Source organism: Theropithecus gelada, chromosome 11 (assembly GCF_003255815.1).
Source record: "Theropithecus gelada isolate Dixy chromosome 11, Tgel_1.0, whole genome shotgun sequence".
Lineage (NCBI taxonomy): Eukaryota > Metazoa > Chordata > Mammalia > Primates > Cercopithecidae > Theropithecus > Theropithecus gelada.
Genome location: NC_037679.1, coordinates 82010741 through 82034877, shown reverse-complemented (window position 1 = coordinate 82034877; position 24137 = coordinate 82010741). Strand labels below are relative to the sequence as shown.

The 24137-nt window shown below is 45.5% G+C and overlaps 1 protein-coding gene across 1 annotated transcript in view; it reads right to left on the bottom strand.

The window, feature by feature from the left end:
• Positions 1–4391: 4391 nt before the first annotated feature.
• Positions 4392–24137, bottom strand: part of CCDC62 (coiled-coil domain containing 62) — a 57025-nt gene continuing 37279 nt past the window's right edge. The window contains 4 exon segments of the mRNA XM_025402833.1: positions 4392–5353; positions 8657–8723; positions 8726–8750; positions 19439–19588. Coding sequence (XP_025258618.1) covers positions 5263–5353; positions 8657–8723; positions 8726–8750; positions 19439–19588 — 333 coding nt within the window. The 3' untranslated portion in view covers positions 4392–5262.

Genomic DNA, 24137 nt, shown 5'->3' with positions numbered 1-24137 from the left:
CCTTGTTTGAAGGAAAACCCAAGACACACAGGAGAGTTTACATCATCTGGCGCACTAAAACATGGTATGCTGCCACACCCACCGTGACTCATTGACTTGTATGCGTGATCTGGCGCCAGCCTCTGTCTCTGGCTTCATCTTGCACCATCCTGGCCCATCAGGTCCCAGATGCGTCATGTTCCCTCCCACCTCAGAGCCTTTGCACATGCTGTTCCTACTGCCTGGAATTCTCTTCTGCTTCCTGTTCGCCCTACTTAGCATCCACCTGTCTTTAACTCTTGGCTCAGATGTCACTTCTTCAGGGAAGCGTTCTCTGAACACTCCACCCTTTGCCTGAGTCCCTATTATAAGCTGTCATCATATCTCAAAGCTTTCTTTTGTAACACTAACCAGTCTCTCGTGAACTATTTATGGGATTCTTAGATTACTGTGTCTCTACGACTAGATTGTCTGCTTTGCTCATTGCTGTGTCTCCAGTGGCCAGCAAAGCACCTACTGTGTGCTCAAAATTCTTTGATTCTTTTTGTCGTTGTTGTTGGGTTTCTTAAGCATGCATCTGGCTGAGAACCCAGACATCATCCTTTGGAGGACTGATTCATGTACACTTTTCATTCAATCAGCTTCTCTCAAAGACCATTCTGGGTGTTGTTTGTTTGTTTGTTTGAGACAGAGTCTCACTCTGTCGCCCAGGCTGGAGTGCATGGCTCAGTCTCAGCTCACTGCAACCTCCGTCTCCCAGCTTGAAGTGATTCTCGTGCCTCAGCCTCCTGAGTAGCTGGGATTACAGGCACCCACCATCGCCCTGCTAATTTTTGTATTTTTAGTAGAGAAGTGGTTTCGCCATGTTGGCCAGGCTGGTCTCAAACTCCTGACCTCAAATGATCCACGAGCTTTGGCCTCTCAAAGTGGTGGGATTACAGGCATGGGCCACTGCACCTGGCCGCATTCTGGGTTTTAAACCTCCTTGTCAGCTGCAGTCTTGATGAATGTGTCTGGTTTCTTATTTTGATCCTATTCACTCTGTTCTCTATCACACCAGAGGTTGCTAAGATTATTCTGTTGAAGGCCTAGAATAATGAACTTTCCTGCAATGTGTCCTAACAAAATCATCATCAAATGGCTCAAGAAAAACAAAAGTACAACATTGCAAACCCACCACCCCAGCTACAGGTGTCAAACCACACAAAGCCACAGAAGAAAACTCCAGGATCAGTTTGCCAGAACATAACAAGGTTTCAGTCTTCAGTCTCCTTCCTGAAGTGTATGGAGACAACCTTATCCCATGCAGCCAAGAAGTTCTATGCATTCTATTGACGCTTTCGGGGTAAAACTGCTTTTAGTGTTTATGTATTATCTTAATTCAGAACTTTTTTTCTTTGAGGATATTTCTATTTCTGTTTTTTAAAAATCTGGTGGCCAGGCATGGTGGCTCACACCTGTAACCCCAGCACTTTGGGAGACCGAGGCGGATGGATCATGAGGTCAGGAGATCGAGACCATCCTGGACAACATGGTGAAACCCCGTCTCTACTAAAAATACAAAAATTAGCAGGGTGTGGTGGCGCACACCTGTAGTCCCAGCTACTCGGAAGGCTGAGGCAGGAGAATCGCTTGAACTTGGGAGGCAGAGGTTGCAGTGAGCCGAGATAGCGCCACTGCACTCCAGCCTGGTGACAGAGTGAGACTCCATCTCAACAACGACAAAAATCTGTTCACTGGCCAGGCACAGTGGCTCACACCTATAATCTCAGCACTTTGGGAAGCTGAGATGGGTGGATCACTTGAGCTCAGGAGTTCAAGACCATCCTGGGTAACATGGTGAAACCTCATCTCTAGAAAATAAATAAATAAATAAATAAACTCTTCACAGGCCAGGTGCATGCAGTGGCTCATGCCTATAATCCCAAGAGCTTTGGAAGGCCAAGGTGAGAGGACTGCTTGAGGCCAGGAGTTCGAGACCAGCTTGGTCAACATGGTGAGACTCTGTCTCCATGAAAAATAAAAAATTTGGCCAGGCATGGTGGCTCATGCCTGTAATCCCAGCACTTTGGGAGGCTGAGGTGGGCAGATCACCTGAGGTCAGGAATTCAAGACCAGCCTGGCCAACATGGTGAAACCCCATCTCTACTAAAAATACAAAAATTAGCCGGGCATGATGGCAGTTGCCTGTAATCCCAGCTACTTGGGAGGCTGAGGCAGAAGAATCTCTTGAACCTGGGAGGCGGAGGTTGCAGTAAACTGAGATCGTGCCACCGCACTCCAGCCTGGGTGACAGAGCGTGACTCCGTCTCAAAAAAAAAAAAAAAATTAGGCATGGTGGCGCATACCTGGAGTCCTTGCTAATTGGGAGGCTGAGGCAGGAGAATCACATGAGCCCAAGAGTTTGAGGCTACAGTGAGCTATGATGATACCACTGCCCTCCAGCCTGGGTGACAGAGTGAGACCTTGTCACTAAAAATAAAATTTAAAAAAAAATCCGTTCACAGATTCTAAAAATACCCTTATATCAGTCTTTTCCAATGCTGAGGTTATTTCTGACAGGCAGATTGTAGTAGAATTCATTTGCCTCCTCTTCGGATGTGTTGATCTTAAGAATGTTGGTGATAAAACATAAATGCTAAAATCTAGTTTTATCTTGTAACTATTTCAATAGTGCTGGGATTACAGCACTATTTCAAATACGCTATGGGACTGCCTCTCTGCATCCATTAAAGTACAGAAAAAAAAAGAAGGAGACCGCCTCTCTAACAGAAATTTCTCCAACCTTAGGGGAGGAGGTATCTGCACTCCATGTTCGCTGCAGCACTGTTCACAACAGCCAAGATGTGGAAGCAATAAAATGCCCATCAACAGATGAGTGGATAAAGAAATGCGGTGGCTCAAGCCTGTGATCCCAGCACTTTGGGAGGCTGAGATGGGTGGATCACGAGGTCAGAAGTTCAAGACCAGCCTGGCCAATATGGTGAAACCCGTCTCTACTAAAAATACAAAATTTAGCTGGGCACAGTGGCTCACGCCTGTCATCCCAGCACTTTGGGAGGCCGAGTTGGGAGGATCACATGAGGCCAGGAGTTCAACACCAGCCTGGCCAACATGACGAAACCCCATTTCTACTGAAAAAAAAGCAACAAAAAATTAGCCAGGAGTGGTGGTGGGCACCTGTAATCCCAGCTTCTCAGGAGGCTGAAGCAGGAGAATTGCTTGAACTCAGGAGGTGGAGGTTGCACTGAGCTGAAATTGAGCCACTGCACTCCAGCCTGGGCAACAGAGCGAGACTCTGTCACAAAAAAAAAAAAAAAAAAAAAGTAGTATATATATACACAATGGAATACTATTTAGCCACAAAAACAAACAAAATCTGTCATTTAAATAACTTAGGTTGGGCCAGGTGCAGTGGTTCATGTGTGTAATCCTAGCACTTTGGGAGGCTGAGACAGGTGGATCATGAGGTCAGAAGTTCAAGACCAGCCCGGCCAATATGATGAAACCCCGTCTCTACTAAAAATACAAAATTTAGCTGGGCATGGTGGCACACGCCTATAGTCCCAGCTACTTGGGAGGCTGAGGCAGGAGAATCACTTGAACCTGGAAGGCGGAGGTTACAGTGAGCCGAGATCGCGCCACTGCACTCCAGCCTGGGTGACAGAGTGAGACTCCATCTCAAAAATAAATAAACAAACAAAAAATAAGCAAAATAAAATAAATAACTTAGGTTGAGCTAGATACAATCCCAAGTAGCTGGGATGACAGGCGCGTGACACCACGCCCAGCTAATTTTTTGTATTTTTAGTAGAGAGGGGGTTTTGTCATGTTGGCCAGGTTGGTCTCCAACTCCTGACCTCAAGCGATCCACCTGCCTCGGCTCCCAAAGTGCTGGGATTACAGGCATGAGCCACTGTACCCAGCCAAAATTTCTCATTGTTGAATTGCGTATGGAACAATAAGGTGGTGGGATACAATAGGTGTCAGGTGTCGCAGATACTATAATCCTATGAGCTAAAATACATATAGCCATAAAATAATGTTTAATTGTTATCAAATCCTTTAGTTCCCTGACATTTTCCTGTTCAGTGTTGCCTTTTCACTAGGCAAGTTGATGTGCAGCCATGAACAAGAAGAAGAGGAGAAAATTTAATATTTTGATTCTCAGATTGGAAGTCAGTCTCCCAAGGGTCATTTTAGGTTTCTACTTGGCAGGCAGCAGCTCAGAAGCAACTATACCTTTCTCAGTTTTGCTCTGGACAGCCCAGCCTGAGGGAGAAAGCACACATTGATAAAGAACATAACCAAACCTCACCCAACTTCTCTTTTCAGCACCCTAATTAAAAAGGCTAAATGAGGTGGCTCTTCCCTGCTCATGAAAATCATCTCTGAAGTAACCCTGAAACCTGTTAACAAAGGCGCATTTATTCAGCACAATAGAACTTTGATATCTGCAATGCTTAAAAAAATACATTCCCATTCCTGAGGAAATTAACTTGCCAGGTTCAGTTTAAACGCGATGAACCTTCCTTATTTTACTCCAGTAAAATAAAAAGAAACCAAGGAAACATATTTTTTTCTTTAGTATTAAAAATATCTTTTATTGACTGAAGCTGATCAATTATTTTAGAGAAGACACAGAGGCATATAGTATAATCTTTAAAAAATTAAATTACTTTACAAGTTAAAATGGAAGTGTTTTAGTCTTTAAGATTTTTAAAAACGCATATAAAATTTGATCTTCCAACAAGCTTTGGCTTGTGTCAGTAGGTGGGACTACTATAGACCCAGAAAGATGGGGCTCTGCTCAGCTTGGGACAGAAGGACCTCAAGTCACCAGGGAGCTATTTTCCAGTTACATTTTATATCAAAGCATCTTACGTCTTTTTACATAGCAAAGTGAAGAGCTAAAACCATGAGAGAATACTATTTCTCATATATTTTGAACTGACTCTGATAAGCTATTGTTTAGAATTTAAATGTATGCACAGATTTTTAAAAAATCAGATAGTTAAAACAGCACTTTCTATGCAGGGGTTCCTTCTCTATTTGACGTTCACATTTTTAAAGAGCTTCTCTAGCACTTAGCTGTAGTCTGTATCTTTACAGAGAAGTCTTTTTCATTCTTAGCATAATTCCAAGTTTCTGTATGTACAATAAGGTCTACTTTCTTACACACGAAAATATTTCTTCAGCACAAAAATGATTAACTTGAAAATAAAGTGTAGATGTTTAAAAATTAACTTTCTAGTTCTGCTCCCCGCTGGAATTAAGTGTCGTTTATGAAGAACTACAATCCTCTTTCAGTTTTACGGTTAAGTATTCATTCAGCATTGGTGTCTGCTTTCTGCCTTCCACATAGATGAGAAATCTGCTTTTGGATGAAGAAAAAACACATTAATAAAATACAATCAATTAACATTGGAGTGCATGCTATAAGCTCCTGGCGTCTAAAATATTAACTGTACATCCTGATTTTTATCAACATCAAGACGTGCAAAATACTGTAAATATGAAAACTCAGCAGAGAGAGGGAGGGGAGAGAAGAGGAGGGATGGGGGCGGGGATGGTGCTGCTTGGGCTCCCTGCTTCCCCAGAGTCTTTGAAACGCTGATATGCTTACCTTCAAAAGATCTGAAATGCCTGTACCCTTTAGCTTATCAAACTGGGTTCTGAAGAAACTGCATATGAAATGCAGGTTTGACAGAAGTAAACACAAATCCAGAAAGTGCTTACTGGGTCAATAAACGTTTTTTATGAAGATTTTACCCCACGTAAAACTTTTTTTTTTTTTTTTTTTTTTTTTGAGACGGAGTCTCGCTCTGTCACCCAGGCTGGAGTGCAGTGGCCGGATCTCAGCTCACTGCAAGCTCCGCCTCCCAGGTTCACGCCATTCTCCTGCCTCAGCCTCCCGAGTAGCTGGGACTACAGGCGCCCGCCACCTTGCCCGGCTAGTTTTTTGTATTTTTTAGTAGAGAGGGGGTTTCACCGTGTTAGCCAGGATGGTCTCGATTTCCTGACCTCGTGATCCACCCGTCTCGGCCTCCCAAAGTGCTGGGATTACAGGCTTGAGCCACCGCGCCCGGCAACTTTTTTTTTTTTTTTTTTTTTTGAGATGGAGCTTCGTTCTTGTCACCCAGGCTGGAGTGCACTGGCCCAATCTCCACTCACTGCACCCTCCACCTCCCGGGTTCAAGCCATTCTCCTGCATCAGCCTCCCCAATAGCTGGGATTATAGGCATGTGCCACCACACCTGGCTATTTTTTTGTGTGTGTGTATTTTCAGTAGACACAGGGTTTCACCATGTTGGCCAAGATGGTCTCAGACTCCTGACCTCAGGCGATCTGCCCCACTGGGCCTCCCAAAGTGCTGGGATTACAGGTGTGAGCCACCGTGACCAGCTACACCATGTAAAACTTTTATAAAGCTTTACTCCATGGAAGACTTCTTGGCCAGGCGTGGTGGTTCAAGCCTTTAATCCTAGAACTTTAGGAGGCCAAGGCAGGCGGATCACCTGAGGCCAGGAGTTCCAGGCCAGCCTGCCCAACTTGGCGAAACCCCATCTCTACTAAAAATACAAAACAAAACAAAAAAAATTAGCCAGGTGTGGTGGCACATGCCTGTATTCCTAGCTACTTGGGAGGCTGGGGCAGGAGAATGGCATGAACCCGGGAGGCGGAGCTTGCAGTGAGCCAAGATTGCACCACTGCACTCCGGCCTGGGTGACAGAGCGAGACTCTGTCTCAAAAAAACAAAGAAAGAAAATTGCTTCAGGCAATTGCTTCTTGGCTCACTGCAACATCCGTCTCCCGGATTCAAGCGATTCTCCTGCCTCAGTCTCCCAAGTAGCTGGGATTACAGGCCTGCACCACCACACCCAGCTAATTTTTGTATTTTTAGTAGAGACAGGGTTTCACCATGTTGGCCAGGCTGGTCTCAAACTCCCAACCTCAGGTGATCCGCCTGCCTCGGCCTCCCAAAGTGCTGGGATTATAGGCATGAGCCACCATGCCCGGCCCATATGCCACATTTTCTTTATCCATTAGTTGATGGGCATCTACACTGGTTCCGTATTTTTGCAGTTGCAAATTGTGTTGCTATAAACATGTGTGTAGAAGTGTCTTTTTCATATAATGACTACTTTTCCTCCGTGTAGATACCCAGTAGTGGGATTGTTGGATCATATTGGAGTTCTACTTTTAGTTCTTTTTTTTTTTGTTTTTGTTTTTGTTTTTTTTTTTGAGACGGAGTCTCGCTGTGCTCCCAGGCTGGAGTGCAGTGGCGTGATCTCGGCTCACTGCAAGCTCCGCCTCCCAGGTTCACGCCATTCTCCCCCCTCAGCCTCCCAAGTAGCTGAGACTACAGGCGCCCGCCACCACGCCCGGCTAGTTTTTTGTATTTTTAGTAGAGACGGGGTTTCACCATGTTAGCCAGGATAGTCTCGATCTCCTGACCTCGTGATCCACCCGCCTCGGCCTCCCAAAGTGCTGGGATTACAGGCTTGAGCCACCGCGGCCGGCCTACTTTTAGTTCTTTAAGGATAATCTCCACACTGTTTTCCATAGTGGTTGTACTAGTTTACATTCCCACCATCTGTGTAAAAGTGCTCCCTTTTTACCACATCCACGTCAACATCTATTATTTCTTGATTTTTAAATTATGGCCATTCTTGCATGAGTAAGGTGGTACTGCATTGTGTTTTCTTTTTCTTTCTTTTTTTTTTTTTTGAGACAGAGTCTCCCTATTGTCGCCTGGATGGAGTGCAATGGTGCGATCTCGGCTCACTGTAACCTCTGCCTCAGCCTCCCAAGTAGCTGGGATTACAGGTGCCCGCCACCATGCGTGGCTAATTTTTGTATTTTTAGTAGAAATGGGGTTTCACTATGTTGACCAGGCTTGTCTCAAACTCCTGGCCTCAAGCGATCACCCGCCTTGGCCTCCCAAAGTGCTGGGATTACAGGTGTGAGCCACCGCGCCCGGCCTGCATTGTGGTTTTGATTTGCCTTCCCCTGATAATTAGTGAGGTTGAGCATCTTTTCATATTAGATTCTTATTGTTAAAGCTGTGTCTATGTATTCACTTCCCAAGATTTAAAATTCTAGGTATTGAGAATAATAACTTTTTTTTTTTAAACGGAGTCTTGCTCTGTTGCCCAGGCTAGAGTGCAGTGGTAGATCTTGGCTCACTGCAACCTCCACCTCCTGGGTTCATGTGATTCTCCTGCCTCAGCCTCCCAAGTAGCTGGGATTACAAGCACCCACTACCGTGCCTGGTTAATTTTTGTATTTTCAGTAGAGACAGACCAGGCTGGTCTCGAACTCCTGACCTCATGATCTACCCACCTCGGCCTCCCAAAGTGATGGGATTACAGGTGTGAGCCACCACATCTGGCCTCTTTTTTTTTTTTTTTTTTTTTTTTTTAAAGAGACAAAGTCTCACTCTGTTCCCAGGCTGGAGTGCAGAAGAACAAGAACTTTTTGATCGGCATTTCTCTTGCAAGTAATGACATTTTACTCTGATTAAATTTAGAAGGTATGTATAAATCAGTTGAGCAAAAGAGAAAGTATTACAAGTCAAACAAATGCATGGCCTTGACTCAACGTTATCAATGTTCCCAAGTTACTTATTAAATATTAATTGAGATATAAGGTGAGATAAGCAAAGGTGACTTACCCATGATCACGATGAATACTGAAGTTGCCTTTTGTTTCCTTCAATAACTGACAAAGGTATTTTTTTGAGCTGACTCTTCTGGGACCTCCGAGTTCTAGAAAACAACTCCCAGATTAGTATCCAGGATAGAAAAACTAGAAAATTATTAAGAAGACTAAACACAAATATAGCAGAAATGCCTTTAAAAGACATTAGATGAGGCTGGGCGCCATGGCTCATGCCTATAATCCCAGCACTTTGGGAGGCCAGGGTGGGCAGATCACTTGAGGTCAAGAATTCAAGACAAGCCTCATCAGTATGGTGAAACCCCATCTCTACCAAAAATACACAAATTAGCTGGGCATGGTGGTGCCCGCCTGTAATTCCAGCTATGTGGGAAGCTGAGGTGGGAGAATTGTTTGAACCCAGGAGGTGGAGGTTGCAGTAAGCCAAGATCACGCCACTGTACTCCAGCCTGGGCGACAGAGTGAGACACTGTCTCAAAAAGAAATAAAGATAAAAATAAAAATAAGATGTTAGATGAAGAAATATCTGCACTCTACTCCATGTTCACCGCAGCCAAGATGCAGAAGCCATCTAAGTGCCCGTCAGCAGATGAGTGGATCAGGAAAATGTAGCATATACACACAATGGAATACTATTCAGCCATAAAAACAAAATTCTGTCATTTGCAACAGTGTGGATGAACCTGGAGGACATTAGGCTACGTGAAAGAAGCCAGGCACAGAAAGACAAATGCTGCCTGATCTCACTTAAACATGAAATCTAAAAAACGTAGAGCTCAATGGCATGAAGCCGGGAGGCGGAGCTTGCAGTGAGCCAAGATCGCACCACTGCACTCCAGTCTGGGTGACAGAGCGAGACTCCGTCTCAAAAAAAAAAAAAATGTGGAACCCATAGAAGCATACAGTAGAATAGTGGTTACCAGGGGCTGGGGGAGGGAGTGGTTGGGGAAAGGGGAGCTATTGATCAAAGGTACAAAGTTTCGATTAGACAGGAGGAAAAAGTTTCAGTGATCTATTGCACAGCATCATGACTATGGTTAATAAAAATGTATTGGCCAGGCACAGTGGCTCATGCCTGCAATCCCAGCACTTTGGGGGGCCGAGGCGGGCGAATCACAAGGTCAAGAGCTCGAGACCATCCTGGCCAACATGGTGAAACCCCGTCTCTACTAAAAATACAAAAATTAGCTGGGCATGGTGGCGGGCGCCTGTAGTCCCAGCTACTTGGAAGGCTGAAAGGCAGGAGAATCGCTTGAACCTGGGAGGTGGAGGTTGCAGTGAGCCAAGATCATACCACTGCACTCCAGCCTGGTGACAGAGCGAGACTCTGTATCAAAAAAAAAAAAAAAGAAAAAAAGAAAAGAAAAAAAAAGATAAATAAATAATGTATTGTGTTTAAAAAAAAAAATTATAGAGACAGGGTCTCCCATTGTTGCCTATTCCTGGCTTCACGTGATTCTCCCACCTCAGCCTACCAAAGGGCTAGGATTACAGGTGTAAGCCATTGTGCCCAGCCAATAATAATGTATTATATGTTTCAAAATTGTTAAATGAATAGATTCTAAATATTTCTACTACAAAGACATGATAAATCTGAGAGGTGATAGATACAGCTGGTTTAGTCATTCCACTACGTTATATACATATTATAACATTGCACTATACACTATAAATATATACAATTATTGTCAATTTAAAAAAGATCTTAGGGGCTGTGTGTGGTGGCTCACACCTGCAATCCCAGCACTTTGGGAGGCTGAGGTGGGAGGATCTCTTGAGTCCAGGAGTTTGAGACCAGCCTGGGCAACACAGGGAGACAAAAAATATACTTAAAAAAAAATTAGCCAGGCGTGGGGACACACACCCATAGTCCCAGATATTCAGGAGGCTGAAGTGGGAGGACCGTTGGAGCCTGGGAGTTTGAGGTGCAAGTGAGCCATGATCGTGCCACTGCACTCTAGCCTGAGCAACAGAGTGAGACCCAGTCTCAAAAATAATAAATAAATAAGACCTTAGGAAATGAACAAAATATAATGAAGTGACTGCATACAATTGCCATCCACCCATCCAACAAAGGCTTCTTGACTTCCCATTCATGTGTGGGGGTCCCCTTTGTCTCTAATCTAGAAGGACTTCTCTGTCTGCTTTATCATGTGTGTCACAGCTACAGGCTGGCCATCAGCTAATACCCAGATATAACTGGCTCGTTGTCAGCCCTAACACAGGCACTGATCCAGTGAGCCCTAAGTGAGCCCTGTTGAAAACAGTGGTCAGTAGTTAAGCATCAGCAACTCTAAGTGCTGCGCTGCCTCGTTAGCCTGCTTAGGTGTCTGGGTGGGGAAAAGGGGAAGGAGGGGAGTGGAGAGGTGAGGGGGAGGAATGAAGGGGAGATGATGCCCGGAAAGACCCCGGTGCATTCTGTGGTGACCCCTGGCTTGCAGGTGAGCCCACCTTCTCACCTCCTCCTGCCTGTGTGGCCTGCATTCCACCCACGCCAGGATCCCTCACAGTTCCTCAGGGGCACCCAAGGGTGCTTTCAGGCCTCTGTGCTTTTACTTATGCTGCTTCCTCTTTATGCAAATTGCCCACGTATTTTACCATCTGATTTTCTTTTTTTTTTTTTTTTTTTGAGACAGAGTCTCGCTCTGTTGCCCAGGCTGGAGTGCAGTGGCGCGATCTCGGCTCACTGCAACCTCTGCCTCCTGGGTTCAAGCAACTCTACTGCCTCAGCCTCTTGAGAAGCTGGGATCACAGGCACGCCACCATGCCCGGGTAATTTTTGTATTTTTAGTAGAGAGGGGGTTTCGCCATGTTGGCTAGGCTGGTCTGGAACTCCTGCCTTCAGGTGATCCGCCTGCCTGGGCCTCCCAAAGTGCTGGGATTACAGGCATGAACCACCGTGCCTTGCTACCATGCTGTGTTTTCTCTTATTCATTGAAAAACTTCATTCTCGGCCGGGCACGGTGGCTCAAGCCTGTAATCCCAGCACTTTGGGAGGCCGAGATGGGCGGATCACGAGGTCAGGAGATCGAGACCATCCTGGCTAACATGGTGAAACCCCGTCTCTACTAAGAAATACAAAAAATAGCCGGGCGAGGTGGCGGGCGCCTGTAGTCCCAGCTACTCGGGAGGCTGAGGCTGGAGAATGGCGTGAACCCGGGAGGCGGAGCTTGCAGTGAGCTGAGATCCGGCCACTGCACTCCAGCCTGGGCTACAGAGCGAGACTCCGTCTCAAAAAAAAAAAAAAAAAAAAAAAAAAAGAAAAACTTCATTCTCAAAGGGATTCGCAGGCTTTATCAGCCTGCCACAAGAAAGGCCAAGAGCCCCGACAGGTAACACCAACCATCTCAAGCCAGCAATCAGAACGGCCAGGCCCATGCAGCAGGCACAACTCCAAGCTCAGTTTATGGTAGGGTCTGCTCGCCACTCCTACCCTCGAGGCAAGGAGGAAGCCTGCCATGAGGCAATGTGCTCAGCTGTGCTTCCTCTTACTCTCACTCCTTTTTTCTTCTTTGTCTATTTTTAAATTATTGGAGTTTTTCTTGAATAGTTTAAAAATCAAAATAATAAAAACAGGTATAAACTGAGGAGTCCCGCCTCTACCTCATCCCTCATACCTCCTACTGGTAAAATTTATGTCATCTTTCCACTGTGTCCTTGTACAAATATATATTCTTATTTCCATCCTCTTTCTTTTCTTCTTTTCTTTTCTTTCTTTCTTTTTTTTTTTTTTTTGACAGGCTCTTGCTGTATCGCTCAGGCTGGAGTACAGTCGCTCAATCACAGTTCACTGAAGATCCTCCTGTCCCAGCCTCCCGAGGGCCTGGGACTACAAGTGTGCTCCACCATGCCCCACTCATGTTTTTAAAAACCTTTTTTTTGTAGAGACAGGGTCTAGCTATGTTGCCCAGGCTGGTCTTGAACTCCTGGGCTCAAGCAATCCTCCCAGCTTGGCCTCCCAAAGTGGTGGGATTACAGATGTGAGCCACTGCTTGTGGGCATCTCCTTATGTATGTGGAATGCCATATGAATCTTCAGTATCTTGCACATTTCTCACTTAGCAATATACCTGGAAATATTTCCACATCCTAGAGCACCTCATTCTGTTCTGCAGCTGCTCAGAACTCCACCATGTGGGTGGACCACAGCGTATTCCCTCAGTTCCCTTTTGCTGGACACTGGGTGGCCTGCTACCGTTTGCTATCGTAAAGCAATGCTGCAAAGAAACACATGTGCCTATGCCATTTCATACACATGAAGAAGTATCCGTGGGAGAGATTCCCAAGGTGACACTGCATTGTCAAAGTGTCAGTTCTTCGGTGATTTTTAGAAAACATTGCCAATTTCCCCGCCAGGAGGACTGAATCATTTCATGCTCCCTGGCAACGTGGGAGAGTGCCTGTCTCACAGCAAGGCTCTGAATTACAACCCTTGTCTGTAGCAACAGATGGCAAAGCCTTGGAGAAGCACACAGGCTGCTCAGAACTTTACCCTGCTTCCTTATTGCAGAAATTAAGAATTTTTAAACAAAATTATTTGCTTTTTCTGTACCTAGCTGTACTTAGTACAAAGGCATGGGGGGAGGGGTTTGTAAAGCATGTTGCCAAGTAAATCCCTGTTATTTAAATTCTGTCTTCCCAATATCTCTAGAATCAGTTAATGTACCAGAAAATGTATGCTATCTGGAGCCAACAGTTTTTCCAATTAAATGATTTTCTGATTCTAGCTGTAGGATGTTGAGTAAAGAGATTTGGTCATTTTTCCCTTCCTGTAAAATGTAATGTTGGAATCAGAGATCTCTTCTGGTTCTTTCTAGCTCAAACACTCTCACAAAAATATATTTTTTGACACAGGATCTTGCTCTGTTGCCCACGCTGGAGTGCAATGGTGTGATCATGGCTCACTGTAGCCTTGAACTCCTGGGCTCAAAGTCATGATCCTCCTACCTTAGCGTCCTTAGTAGCTGGAACTGTAGGCGTGAGCCACTACACTTGGCTAATTTTTATTTTTTATTTTTTAGCAATGGGGTGTTGCTTTCTTGCCCAGGCTGGTCTCGAACTCCCAGGCTCAACCAATCCTCCTGTGTAGTCCTCCCAAAGAGCTAGGGTTACAGGTGTGAGTTACTGCGTCCAGCTAATTTTATTTTCTTTTTCTTTTTCTTTTTTTTTTTTTTTTTTTGAGACGGAGTCTCACGCTGTCGCCCAGACTGGAGGGCAGTGGCCGGATCTCAGCTCACTGCAAGCTCCGCCTCCCGGGTTCACGCCATTCTCCGGCCTCAGCCTCCCGAGTAGCTGGGACTACAGGCGCTGCCACCTCGCCCGGCTATTTTTTGTATTTCTTAGTAGAGACGGGGTTTCACCGTGTTAGCCAGGATGGTCTCGATCTCCTGACCTCGTGATCCGCCCATCTCGGCCTCCCAAAGTGCTGGGATTACAGGCTTGAGCCACCGCGCCCGGCCTATTTTATTTTTCTTAGACAGTGTCCCAGTCTATGGCCCAAGCTGCAGTGCAGTGGTGTGATCATAGCTCACTGTAGCCTTGACCTCATGTTCAAGCGATCCTCCTGCCTCAACCTCCCAAGTACCCAGGACTACAGTCACAGGTCACCAACGCCTGGCTAACTTTTTTGTATTTTTAGTGGAGACAGGGTTTCACTGTGTTAGACAGGATGGTCTTGATCTCCTGACCTCGTGATCTGCCCGCCTCAGCCTCCCAAAGTGCTGGGATTATAGGTGTGAGCCACTGCACCTGGCCAGCTTTGTCTTTTTTCTGCATGTTCCTATCAGTTCCATTCAAGTTAGGCCCTGAGACTCCCTGTGGCAGATGCTGGGTGCTGCAGCCAGGGTGCCAAGGTGGAGAAGGGTCCTGAGGCGCTCACAGTGAGCAGGAGGCATGGACGCAGTCACCTGTCGGGTATCTGATGTGCACTCTGATGGAGATAGATAAACACGCACACATGCATGCACACACACACACTGTGTAGGCACACACACTGTGTAGGCACACACACACACAGCACCACACTAGCAGGATAAAAGTGAGGGAGTGCTTGATTATATCTCAGGAATTTGACATAAAATCCTAAAGAAGAGGTTGAGAGGACAACCTGAAGCCACGAGGACAAGGAGGAGACATCTGTTGCTATAACTCTTGTTTGGAAAATGTGAATTTGGGCAGGGTGCAGTGGCTCATGCCTATAATCCCAGCACACTGGGAGGCTGAGTTGGGAGGATCACTTGAGGTCAGGAGTTTGAGACTAGCCTGGCCAACATGGTGAAACCCTGTCTCTACTAAAAATACAAAAAATTAACCAGGCATGGTGGTTCACACCTATAATATCAGCTACTCAGGAGGCTGAGGCAGGAGAATCGCTTGAACCAGGAAGTGAAGGAAAGAGTGAAACTCCTTCTCAAAAATAAAATAAAAATTAAAAAACAGGCCAGGCGTGGTGGCTCAAGCCTGTAATCCCAGCACTTTGGGAGGCCGAGGCGGGTGGATCACAAGGTCAGGAGATTGATACCATCCTGGCTAGCACGGTAAAACCCCATCTCTGCTACAAATACAAAAAAAACCCACACAATTAGCCAGGCGTGGTGGCGGGCACCTGTAGTACTAGCTACTCGGGAGGCTGAGGCAGGAGAATGGCGTGAACCTGGGAGGCGGAGCTTGCAGTGAGCCAAGGTCGTACCACTGCACTCCAGCCTGGGTGACAGAGCAAGACTCTGTCTCAAAACAATATATATATATTGTTTTATATATATATAATATATATATTATATGTATTATATATATGTTATATATATTATATATTTTTTATATATATTATATATATTATATATATTTTATATATATTATATATATAATATATAAAACGGGCATGCAATCTTTATTCCATCAAAGTTCATGGATCCCCTGAATTCTATTCAACAAAGTCTGATTAAAATTATCTGTCCAACAAATCCATAGAGACAGAAAGTAGATTGTGGTAGCCAGTGGCTGTGGCTGTGGGTGTGGGGTCTCCTTTTGGGGTGATTAAAATATTCTAGAATTAGATAGGGGTAGTGGCTGCATGATTTTATGAATATGATTTTAAAAAACCACTGAATCGTATACTTTAGAAGGGTGAATTATATGTAAATAATAAAATGTGAATCCCCCCCCTCTCTCTTTTTGATATAGGGTCTCACTCTGTCAACCAGGCTGGAGTGCAGTGGCAAGATCACGGCTCACTACAGTCGTGACCTCCCGGGATCAAGTGATCCTCCCATCTCAGCCTCCTGAGTAGCTGGGACTACAGGTGCATGGCAGGGTGTCCAGCTAATTAAAAAAAAAAATTTTTTTTGTAGAGGTGGGGTTTCCCAATGTTGCCCAGGGTGGTCTCAAACTCCTTGGCTCAAGTGATCCATCTGCCTTGGCCTCTCAAAGTGCTAGGATTACAGGCATTAGGCACCATGGCTGGCCTATATCTCAATTTTTAAAAATAGATTTTAAAGAAATAGCTGCCAAAGAATGACCAGAAAAGTCATAAAGGTTCTCCCCAGACACAGGGGAAGCAGCAGCCTCACTGCATACATTTAAAGGGATAGTTAAGCACCAAAACACTTTTGGCATAAAAACGTTCCTCTGCCCCAGTATAAATGCAATGCTTCACTAATGCCTCAGAGAGAGCTTGTGAAGAAGAAATCTTCCTAGGAAACACTAGAGTCCAGCAAGGTTTCCACTTTGAAAAGCTTATAGGGCACACATGGTATACTTTGAAAAACTTCTATTTTTGGATCCTGTTCTTCTTTAAGGTAATCTCTGCAACTACCTGTTTAGGCTCATGGCAATGAGCATCTTGATTCTAAAATGATTAATGTTCTAGTTTTGGATCTATTCGCGTCACATAGAAAATGCTCCAGGGAACTCTGAATCTAACAAAATACCAATCTGAAGAAGGCCTAAGCAAGAAATGCCATCAGAGAGTATTTCATGAAATAAGACAAAGATGTCTGCTCTCCTCCTTCTATTCAACACTCATCTGGAGGTCCGAGCCAGAGCAGTAAGGGAAGAAAATGAAATAAGGCATAAATATTGGAAAAAGGAAAAAAACTGTCTCTATTCATAAATGACATGATTGTGTAGAAAATCCTAAGGAATCTACAAAAAAACTACTAGAATAGGCCAGGTGTGGTCGCCTGTAATCCCAGCACTTTGGGAGGATGAGGTGGATGGATCAAAAGGTCAGGAGTGGGAGGCCGAGACGGGCAGATCACGAGGTCAGGAGATCGAGACTATCCTGGCTAACACGGTGAAACCCCGTCTCTGCTAAAAAAATACAAAAAAATAAAAAACTAGCCGGGTGAGGTGGCGGGCGCCTGTAGTCCCAGCTACTCGGGAGGCTGAGGCAGGAGAATGGCGTGAACCTGGGAGGCAGAGCTAGAGCTTGCAGTGAGCTGAGATCCGGCCACTGCACTCCAGCCTGGGCGACAGAGCGAGACTCCATCTCAAAAAAAAAAAAAAAAAAAAAGTCAGGAGATGGAGACCATCCTAGCTAACACGGTGAAACCCCATCTCTACTAAAAAATGCAAAAAATTAGCTGGGCGTGGTGGCACGCACCTGCAGTCCCAGCCACTCCGGAGGCTGAGGCAGGAGAATGGCATGAACCCGGGAGGCGGAGCTTGCAGTGAGCCGAGATTGCGCCACTGCACTCCAGCCTGGGTGACACAGTGAGACTGTCTCAAAAAAAATGTTTTTAAAAAGATAAAAAATAAAAAACCTGTTTAAGTTGGAAGTAATCAAAATTTTAAATTTCGCTTTTTAAAAGACACTGTTAAGAAAAGCCAGGCCAGGTGCAGTAGCTCATGCCTGTAATCCCAGCACTTTGGGAGGCTGAGGCAGGAGGATCACTTGAGCCCAGGAGTTTGAGACCAGCCTGGGCAACATTGTGGGACCCTGTCTCTACAAAAAATAAAAACATCAGCTGGGTGTGGTTTTGTGTACCTGTAATCCCAGCTACTCAGGAGGCTGAGGTGGGAAGATCACTTGAGCCTGGGAGTTGGAGGTTCAAGTTGGCCCTGCATTCCAGCCTGGGTGACAGAGCAAGACTGTCTCTGAAAAATAAATAAATAAGCTGAGCACGGTGGCCCATGCCGATAGTCCCAACACTTTGGGAGGCTGAGGCAGGAGGATTACTTGAGGCCAGGAGTTCAATGTCAGCCTGGGAAACATAGTGGGCATGGTAGTGCATGCCTGTGGTCCCAGCTACTTGGGAGACTGAGGTGGGAGGATCACTTGAGCCCAGGAATTTGAGGCAGCAGTGAGCTGTGATCACGCCTGCGAATAGCTACTGCACTCCAGCCTGAGCGACAGAGGAAGACGCTGTCTCAAAAATAAATTAATTTAAAAAATTAAAATGAGGCAGGCAGGGTGGCTCATGCCTGTAATCCCAGCATTTTGGGAAGCCGAGGCGGGTGGATCACTTGAGGTCAGGAGTTCAAGACCAGCCTGGTCAACATGGTAAAACCCCATCTCTACTAAAAATACAAAAATTAGTGAGGCACAGTGGCGTGCACCTGTAATCTCAGCTACTTCGGAGGCTGAGACAGAAGAATCGCTTGAACCCAGGAGGCAGAGATTGCAGTGAACTGAGATTGTGCCATTGCACTCCAGCCTGGGCAACAAGTGTGAAACTCAGTCTCAAAAAAAAAAAAAAAAAAAAAAAATTTAAATTAAAAGTCCATATCTGTTAGACATCATGATCATGAAATATTTATGAGTGACATGATATGATGCTGAGATTCGCTCTAAAATGCTTCCAAAGAAAACGTGTATGGATGGGGTAAGATAAAATTGATGGTGGTCAAAGGTGAGTGACTGTGCCATTCTTTCTACTTCGGTGCATATTTGAAATTTTCTTTTTCTTTTTTTTTTTTTTTTTTGAGGCAGAATTTTGCTTATTGCCCAGGCTGGAGTTCAATGGCACGATCTTGACTCACCACAACCTCCACCTCCCGGGTTCAAGCGATTCTCCTGCCTCAGCATCCCGAGTTGCTGGGATTACAGGCATGCGCCACCATGTCCGGCTAATTTTGTATTTTTAGTAGAGACGGGGTTTCTCCATGTTAGTCATGCTGGTCTCGAACTCCTGACCTCAGGTGATCCACCCGCCTTGGCCTCCCAAAGTGCTGGGATTACAGGCATGAGCCACCGGGCCTGGACTTGAAACTTTGTATAATAAAATTTGTTTTTCAAAATATTTCTGGCTGGGTGTTGTGGCTCACGCCTGTAATCCTAGCACTTTGGAGGCCAAGGTGGGTGGATCACTGGAGGTCAGGAGTTTGAGACCAGCCTGGCCAACATGGTGAAACCCCGTCTCTACTAAAAGTACAAAAATTAGCTGGGCAGGGTGGAGTATGCCTTTAGTTCCAGTTACTTGGGAGGCTGAGGCGGGAGAATCACTTGAACCCGGGAGGTGGAGGTTGCAGTGAGCTGAGATCATGCCACTGCACTTCAGCCTGGGCGACAAGAGCAAAACTCTGTACCCTCACCCCCCCAAAAAAAATCCCCAAGAATTTATCTTCATATGCCCCAGATCATTAGAAAGAGGAAGTTTGGGTCCAGTGACATCTGAGTGTAACTTTTTCCTCCTTAAAACAAGCATGTTCCCTTTCCTCCCTAGAGACACAGAAACTCTTCCTCTAACAGAAAGGCCGCCCTGCCGGTGATATTTGCACACTGGTGTTCAGTGGTGCGTTTGGATGTGACAAATATAGTCAAGAGAAAATGAAACGCATACATTTGTGGCACTGCCAGTGAGATTCTCATGGCTGATGGGCAGCAGCGTGCTCAGCTCCAGGTCCGTCACCATCTGACGAGATTCCGCCAGCAAACGCTGGAGCTTGCTCGTGGGCGAGAAATCATCCTGGGAGGGTAACACAGTTGAAGCCTACAGGAAATTAAGAGGCACCTTTAAATGCTTAGGTTTACAAACACAAATGCTAACTACCTAGGAATATTTTTTTCTTTTGTTCTTTTGCTCTGTCGCCCAGGCTGAAATGCAGTGGCATGATCACAACTGACTGCCTCAAGCTCCTGGGCTCAAGTGATCCTCCTGCCTCAGCCTCCTGAAAAGCTGCGACCATACGTGTGTGCAACCACACCCAGCTAATTTTTTTTTTTTTGGTAGAGGTGGGATCTCGTTATGTTGCTCAGGCTGATCTTGAACTGGCCTCAAGTCATCCTCCTGCCTTGGCCTCCCAAAGTGCTAGGGTTATAGGTGTTAGCCACTACACCTGATCACCTGTGAATATTTATTTGGTTTAGGTGTTACAAAGCAAAGCAGAACATCAAATAGTAGAATAAGAATAATTAAATTAATTCCTTTTCTTTCTTTCTTTTTTTTTTTTTTTGAGACGGAGTCTTGCTCTGTCGCCCAGGCTGGAGTGCAGTGGCGCGATTTCAGCTCACTGCAAGCTCTGCCTCCCGGGTTCACACCATTCTCCTGCCTCAGCATCCCGAGTAGCTGGGACTACAGGTGCCCATCACCATGCCCAGCTAATTTTGTTTGGTATTTTTTAGTAGAGACGGGGTTTCACCGTGTTAGCCAGAATGGTCTTGATCTCCTGACCTCATGATCCACCTGCCTCGGCCTCCCAAAGTGCAGGGATTATAGGCATGAGCCACTGCACCCGGCCTCTTTTTTTTTTTTTTGAGATGGAGTTTTGCTCTTGTTGCCTAGGCTGGAGTGCAATAGTGTGACCTCAGCTCATTGCAACCTCCACCTCTTGGGTTCAAGTGATTCTCCTGCCTCAGCCTCCCACGTAGATGGGGCTACAGGTGCCCACCACCATGCCCAGCTAATTTTGTATGTTTAGTAGAGATGGGGTTTCACCATGTTGGCCAGGCTGGTCTTGAACTTCCGACCTCCGGTGATCCACCTGCCTTGAACTCCCAAAGTGCTAGGATTACAGGCATGAGCCACTGCACCCAACCCCTTTTATTTCTTAGAACCTACTCAGTTAAATAATTTGACTTAAACAGAACTTGCTACAGCTAATGAAGTAACACCCATGTGATAAAAGAATCCTAGACATTAGTTAACTCTCCTCAACCAACTTGTCAAGGCTGTATTTAGCATGTCAAAATACTTGCAAAATAAGACAACATTAAAGGCTTATAAGCCTTGAAAAATATGTGGGTATGTGCCTTCATTTATTCCTATTAAATTTCAACTTTGGGATCTGAAGTTTAGCACGAAAATGAGTCATTGCCAACTGCTCTCGAAGGGGCCTAGACTGATTTTTTTTTTTTTCTTTTGAGATGGAGTCTCACTCTGTAGCCAGGTTGGATTGCAGTGGCGCGATCTCGGCTCACTGCAACCTCCACCTCCCGGGTTCAAGCGATTCTCCTGCCTTTCAGCCTCCCGAGTAGCTGGGACTACAGGTGCGCGCCACACGCCAAGCTGATTTTCGTATTTTTAGTAGAGATGGGATTTCACCATGTTGGCCAGGATTGTCTCAATCTCCTGACCTCATGATCTGCCCGCCTCGGCCTCCCAAAGTACTGGGACTATAGGCGTGAGCCACCGCACCTGGCCCTGAATTTTTTTTTTTTTTTTTTTAATTTCTTGAGATGGAGCCTTGTTCTGTCGCCAGGCTGGAGTGCAGTGGTGTGATCTTGGCTCGCTGCAAACTCCTCCCAGGTTCAAGCGATTCCCCTGCCTCAGCCTCCCGAGTAGCTGGGATACAGGCATGCGCCACCATGCCCAGCTAATTTTTTGTGTTTTAGTAGAGACGGAGTTTCACCATGCTGGCCAGGATGGTCTCAATCTCCCGACCTTAGGTGATCCCCCTGCCTTGACCTCCAAAAGTGCTGGGAGTACAGGCTTGAGCCACCACCTGATTTTTTTTTTTTTAAGAAAACTTAATTTCTAATTTCTATCATCAATGATCACTACTGACCTGACATGTAGATGTTTAACGAACATCTGCTGAATTTATCTGTGTGTACATATGGAATGTAGGCATGCAATGTTAAGTACTGCCTCAGAAAAACTGATGCAAACATTGGAAAAGAGTCTCCAAGAGCTAAAAAAGGTAATAGCTAATATTTTCCCTCATAGTTATAACTTAAAAAATTCAACAGCTTTGGCTGGGCACGGTGGCTCACGCCTGTTATCCCAGCACTTTGGAAGGCTGAGGCGGGCAGATCATGAGGTCAGGAGATGGAGACCATTGTGGCTAATGCGGTGAAATTCCGTCTCTACTAAAAATACAAAAAAAATTAGCTGGGCGTGGTGGCGGGCGTCTGTAGTCCCAGCCACTAGGGGAGGCTGAGGCAGGAGAATGGCGTGAACCCGGGAGGCGGAGCTTGCAGTGAGCCGAGACTGCACCACTGCACTCCAACCTGGGCAACAGAGCGAGACTCTGTCTCAAAAAAAAAAAAAAAAAAGGCCGGGCGTGGTGGCTCAAGCCTGTAATCCCAGCACTTTGGGAGGCCGAGACGGGCGGATCACGAGGTCAGGAGATCGAGACCATCCTGGCTAACACGGTGAAACCCCGTCTCTACTAAAAAAAAAATACAAAAAACTAGCCGGGCGTGGTGGCGGGCGCCTGTAGTGCCAGCTACTTGGGAGGCTGAGGCAGGAGAATGGCGGGAACCCGGGAGGTAGAGCTTGCAGTGAGCTGAGATCCGGCCACAGCACTCCAGCCTGGGCGACAGAGCCAGACTCCGTCTCAAAAAAAAACACAAAAAACTGAACCGCTTTACTGAGGTATAACTGACATACAACTAACTATACAACTAAAATGTATACTCTGATGAGTTTTGACACATGTATACATCCCTGAAACCATGACCACAAAGAATAGTGACACATTCATTACACCCAAACCCCTTTGGAATTCCTCTGCCCTGTGCATCCCTCCCTATTCCCAGACAACCACTGGTCTCTTTTCTGTAACACAGATTAGTTTGCATATTCTAGAATTTTATAAAAATGTGTTCAAACTTTTGTGTCTCTCTTGTTTCTTTCACTCAGTGTAATTATCTTGAGATTAACCTACGTGACTATGTGTATAAATAATTTCTTTTTGTTGCTGAGAGGTATCCTATTGTGTGGATATATTAGGTTGGTGCAAAAGTAAGTATGGTCTTTGTCATTAAAAGCAATGGCAGGCCATTAAAAGTAATCCCAACACTTTGGGAGACTGAGGCAGGCGGATCACTTGAGGTCAGGCATTCCAGACCAGCCTGGCCAGCATGGTGCAATCCCCGTCTACTAAAAATACAAAAATTAGCCTGGTGTGGTGGCGTGTGCCTGTAATCCCAGCTACGCGGGAGGCTGAGGCAGAAGAATTGCTTAAACCTGGGAGGCAGGGGTTGTAGAGAGCCAAGATCATGCTACTGGACTCTAGCCTGGGCGACAGAGCAAGGTTCAATCTCAAAAAAACAAAAAAAAACAACAAAAAAAGTAATGGCAAAAACCGCAATTACTTTTGCACTAACCTATTACCACAGTGATTTAGCCATTCACTTGTGAATGGACATTTGGGTTGTTTCTGGTGTGCTGGGTAATACAAATAAAGCTGCTTGCATATTCATGTATAGTAAGTCTTTGTATAGACACATTTTATTTTATTTTATTTTATTTTTTCTGAGATGGAGTTTTGCTCTTATTGACCAGGCTAGAGTGCAGTGGCACAATCTCAGTTCACTACAACCTCCGCCTTCCGGTTTCAGGCGATTCTCCTGCCTCAGCCTCCCAAGTCACTGGGATTATAGGTAACCGCCACCATGCCCGGCTAATTTTTTTTTTTGTATTTTTAGTAGAGTTGGGGTTTCACCATGTTGGTCAGGCTGGTCTTGAACTGCTGACATCATGATCCACCCGCCTTGGCTTCCCAAAGTGTTGGGATTACAGGCGTGAGTCACTGCGCCCGGCTGTATAGACACATTTTTTGTCCGTTTATCTAGGAATGGAATGCTAGCTAGGTCATACGGTAGGTGTATATTTAACCTTTTTTTTTTCTTTTTTTAGAGACAGGTTCTTGCTCTGTCACCCAAGCTGGAGTGCAGTGGCACAATCATGGCTTCCTGCGGTCTCAAACTCCTGGACTCAAGTAATCCTCCCACCGCAGCCTCCCAAGTAGCTGGGACCGTAGGCATGAACCATTACACCCAGCTCATTTTTAAATTTTTTGTGGAGACGGGGTCTTGTTATGTTGCCCAGGGTGGTCTCAAACTCCTGACCTCAAGCAATCCTCCTGCCTCAGCCTCCCAAAGTGCTGGGGTATATTTAACATTTTAAGAAACTGCCGGATGTTTTCCAAAGTACCAGTGACATTCCCACCATCAGTGTATGACGGTCCCAGCTGCTCCAGATTCCAGTCAATACTTGCTATGATCCATTTTTAAATTCCAGACATTCTAATAGGTATGAAGTGGTATTTCAATGTGGTTTTAAGTCGCATTCCCCTAATGACTAACAATGTTGT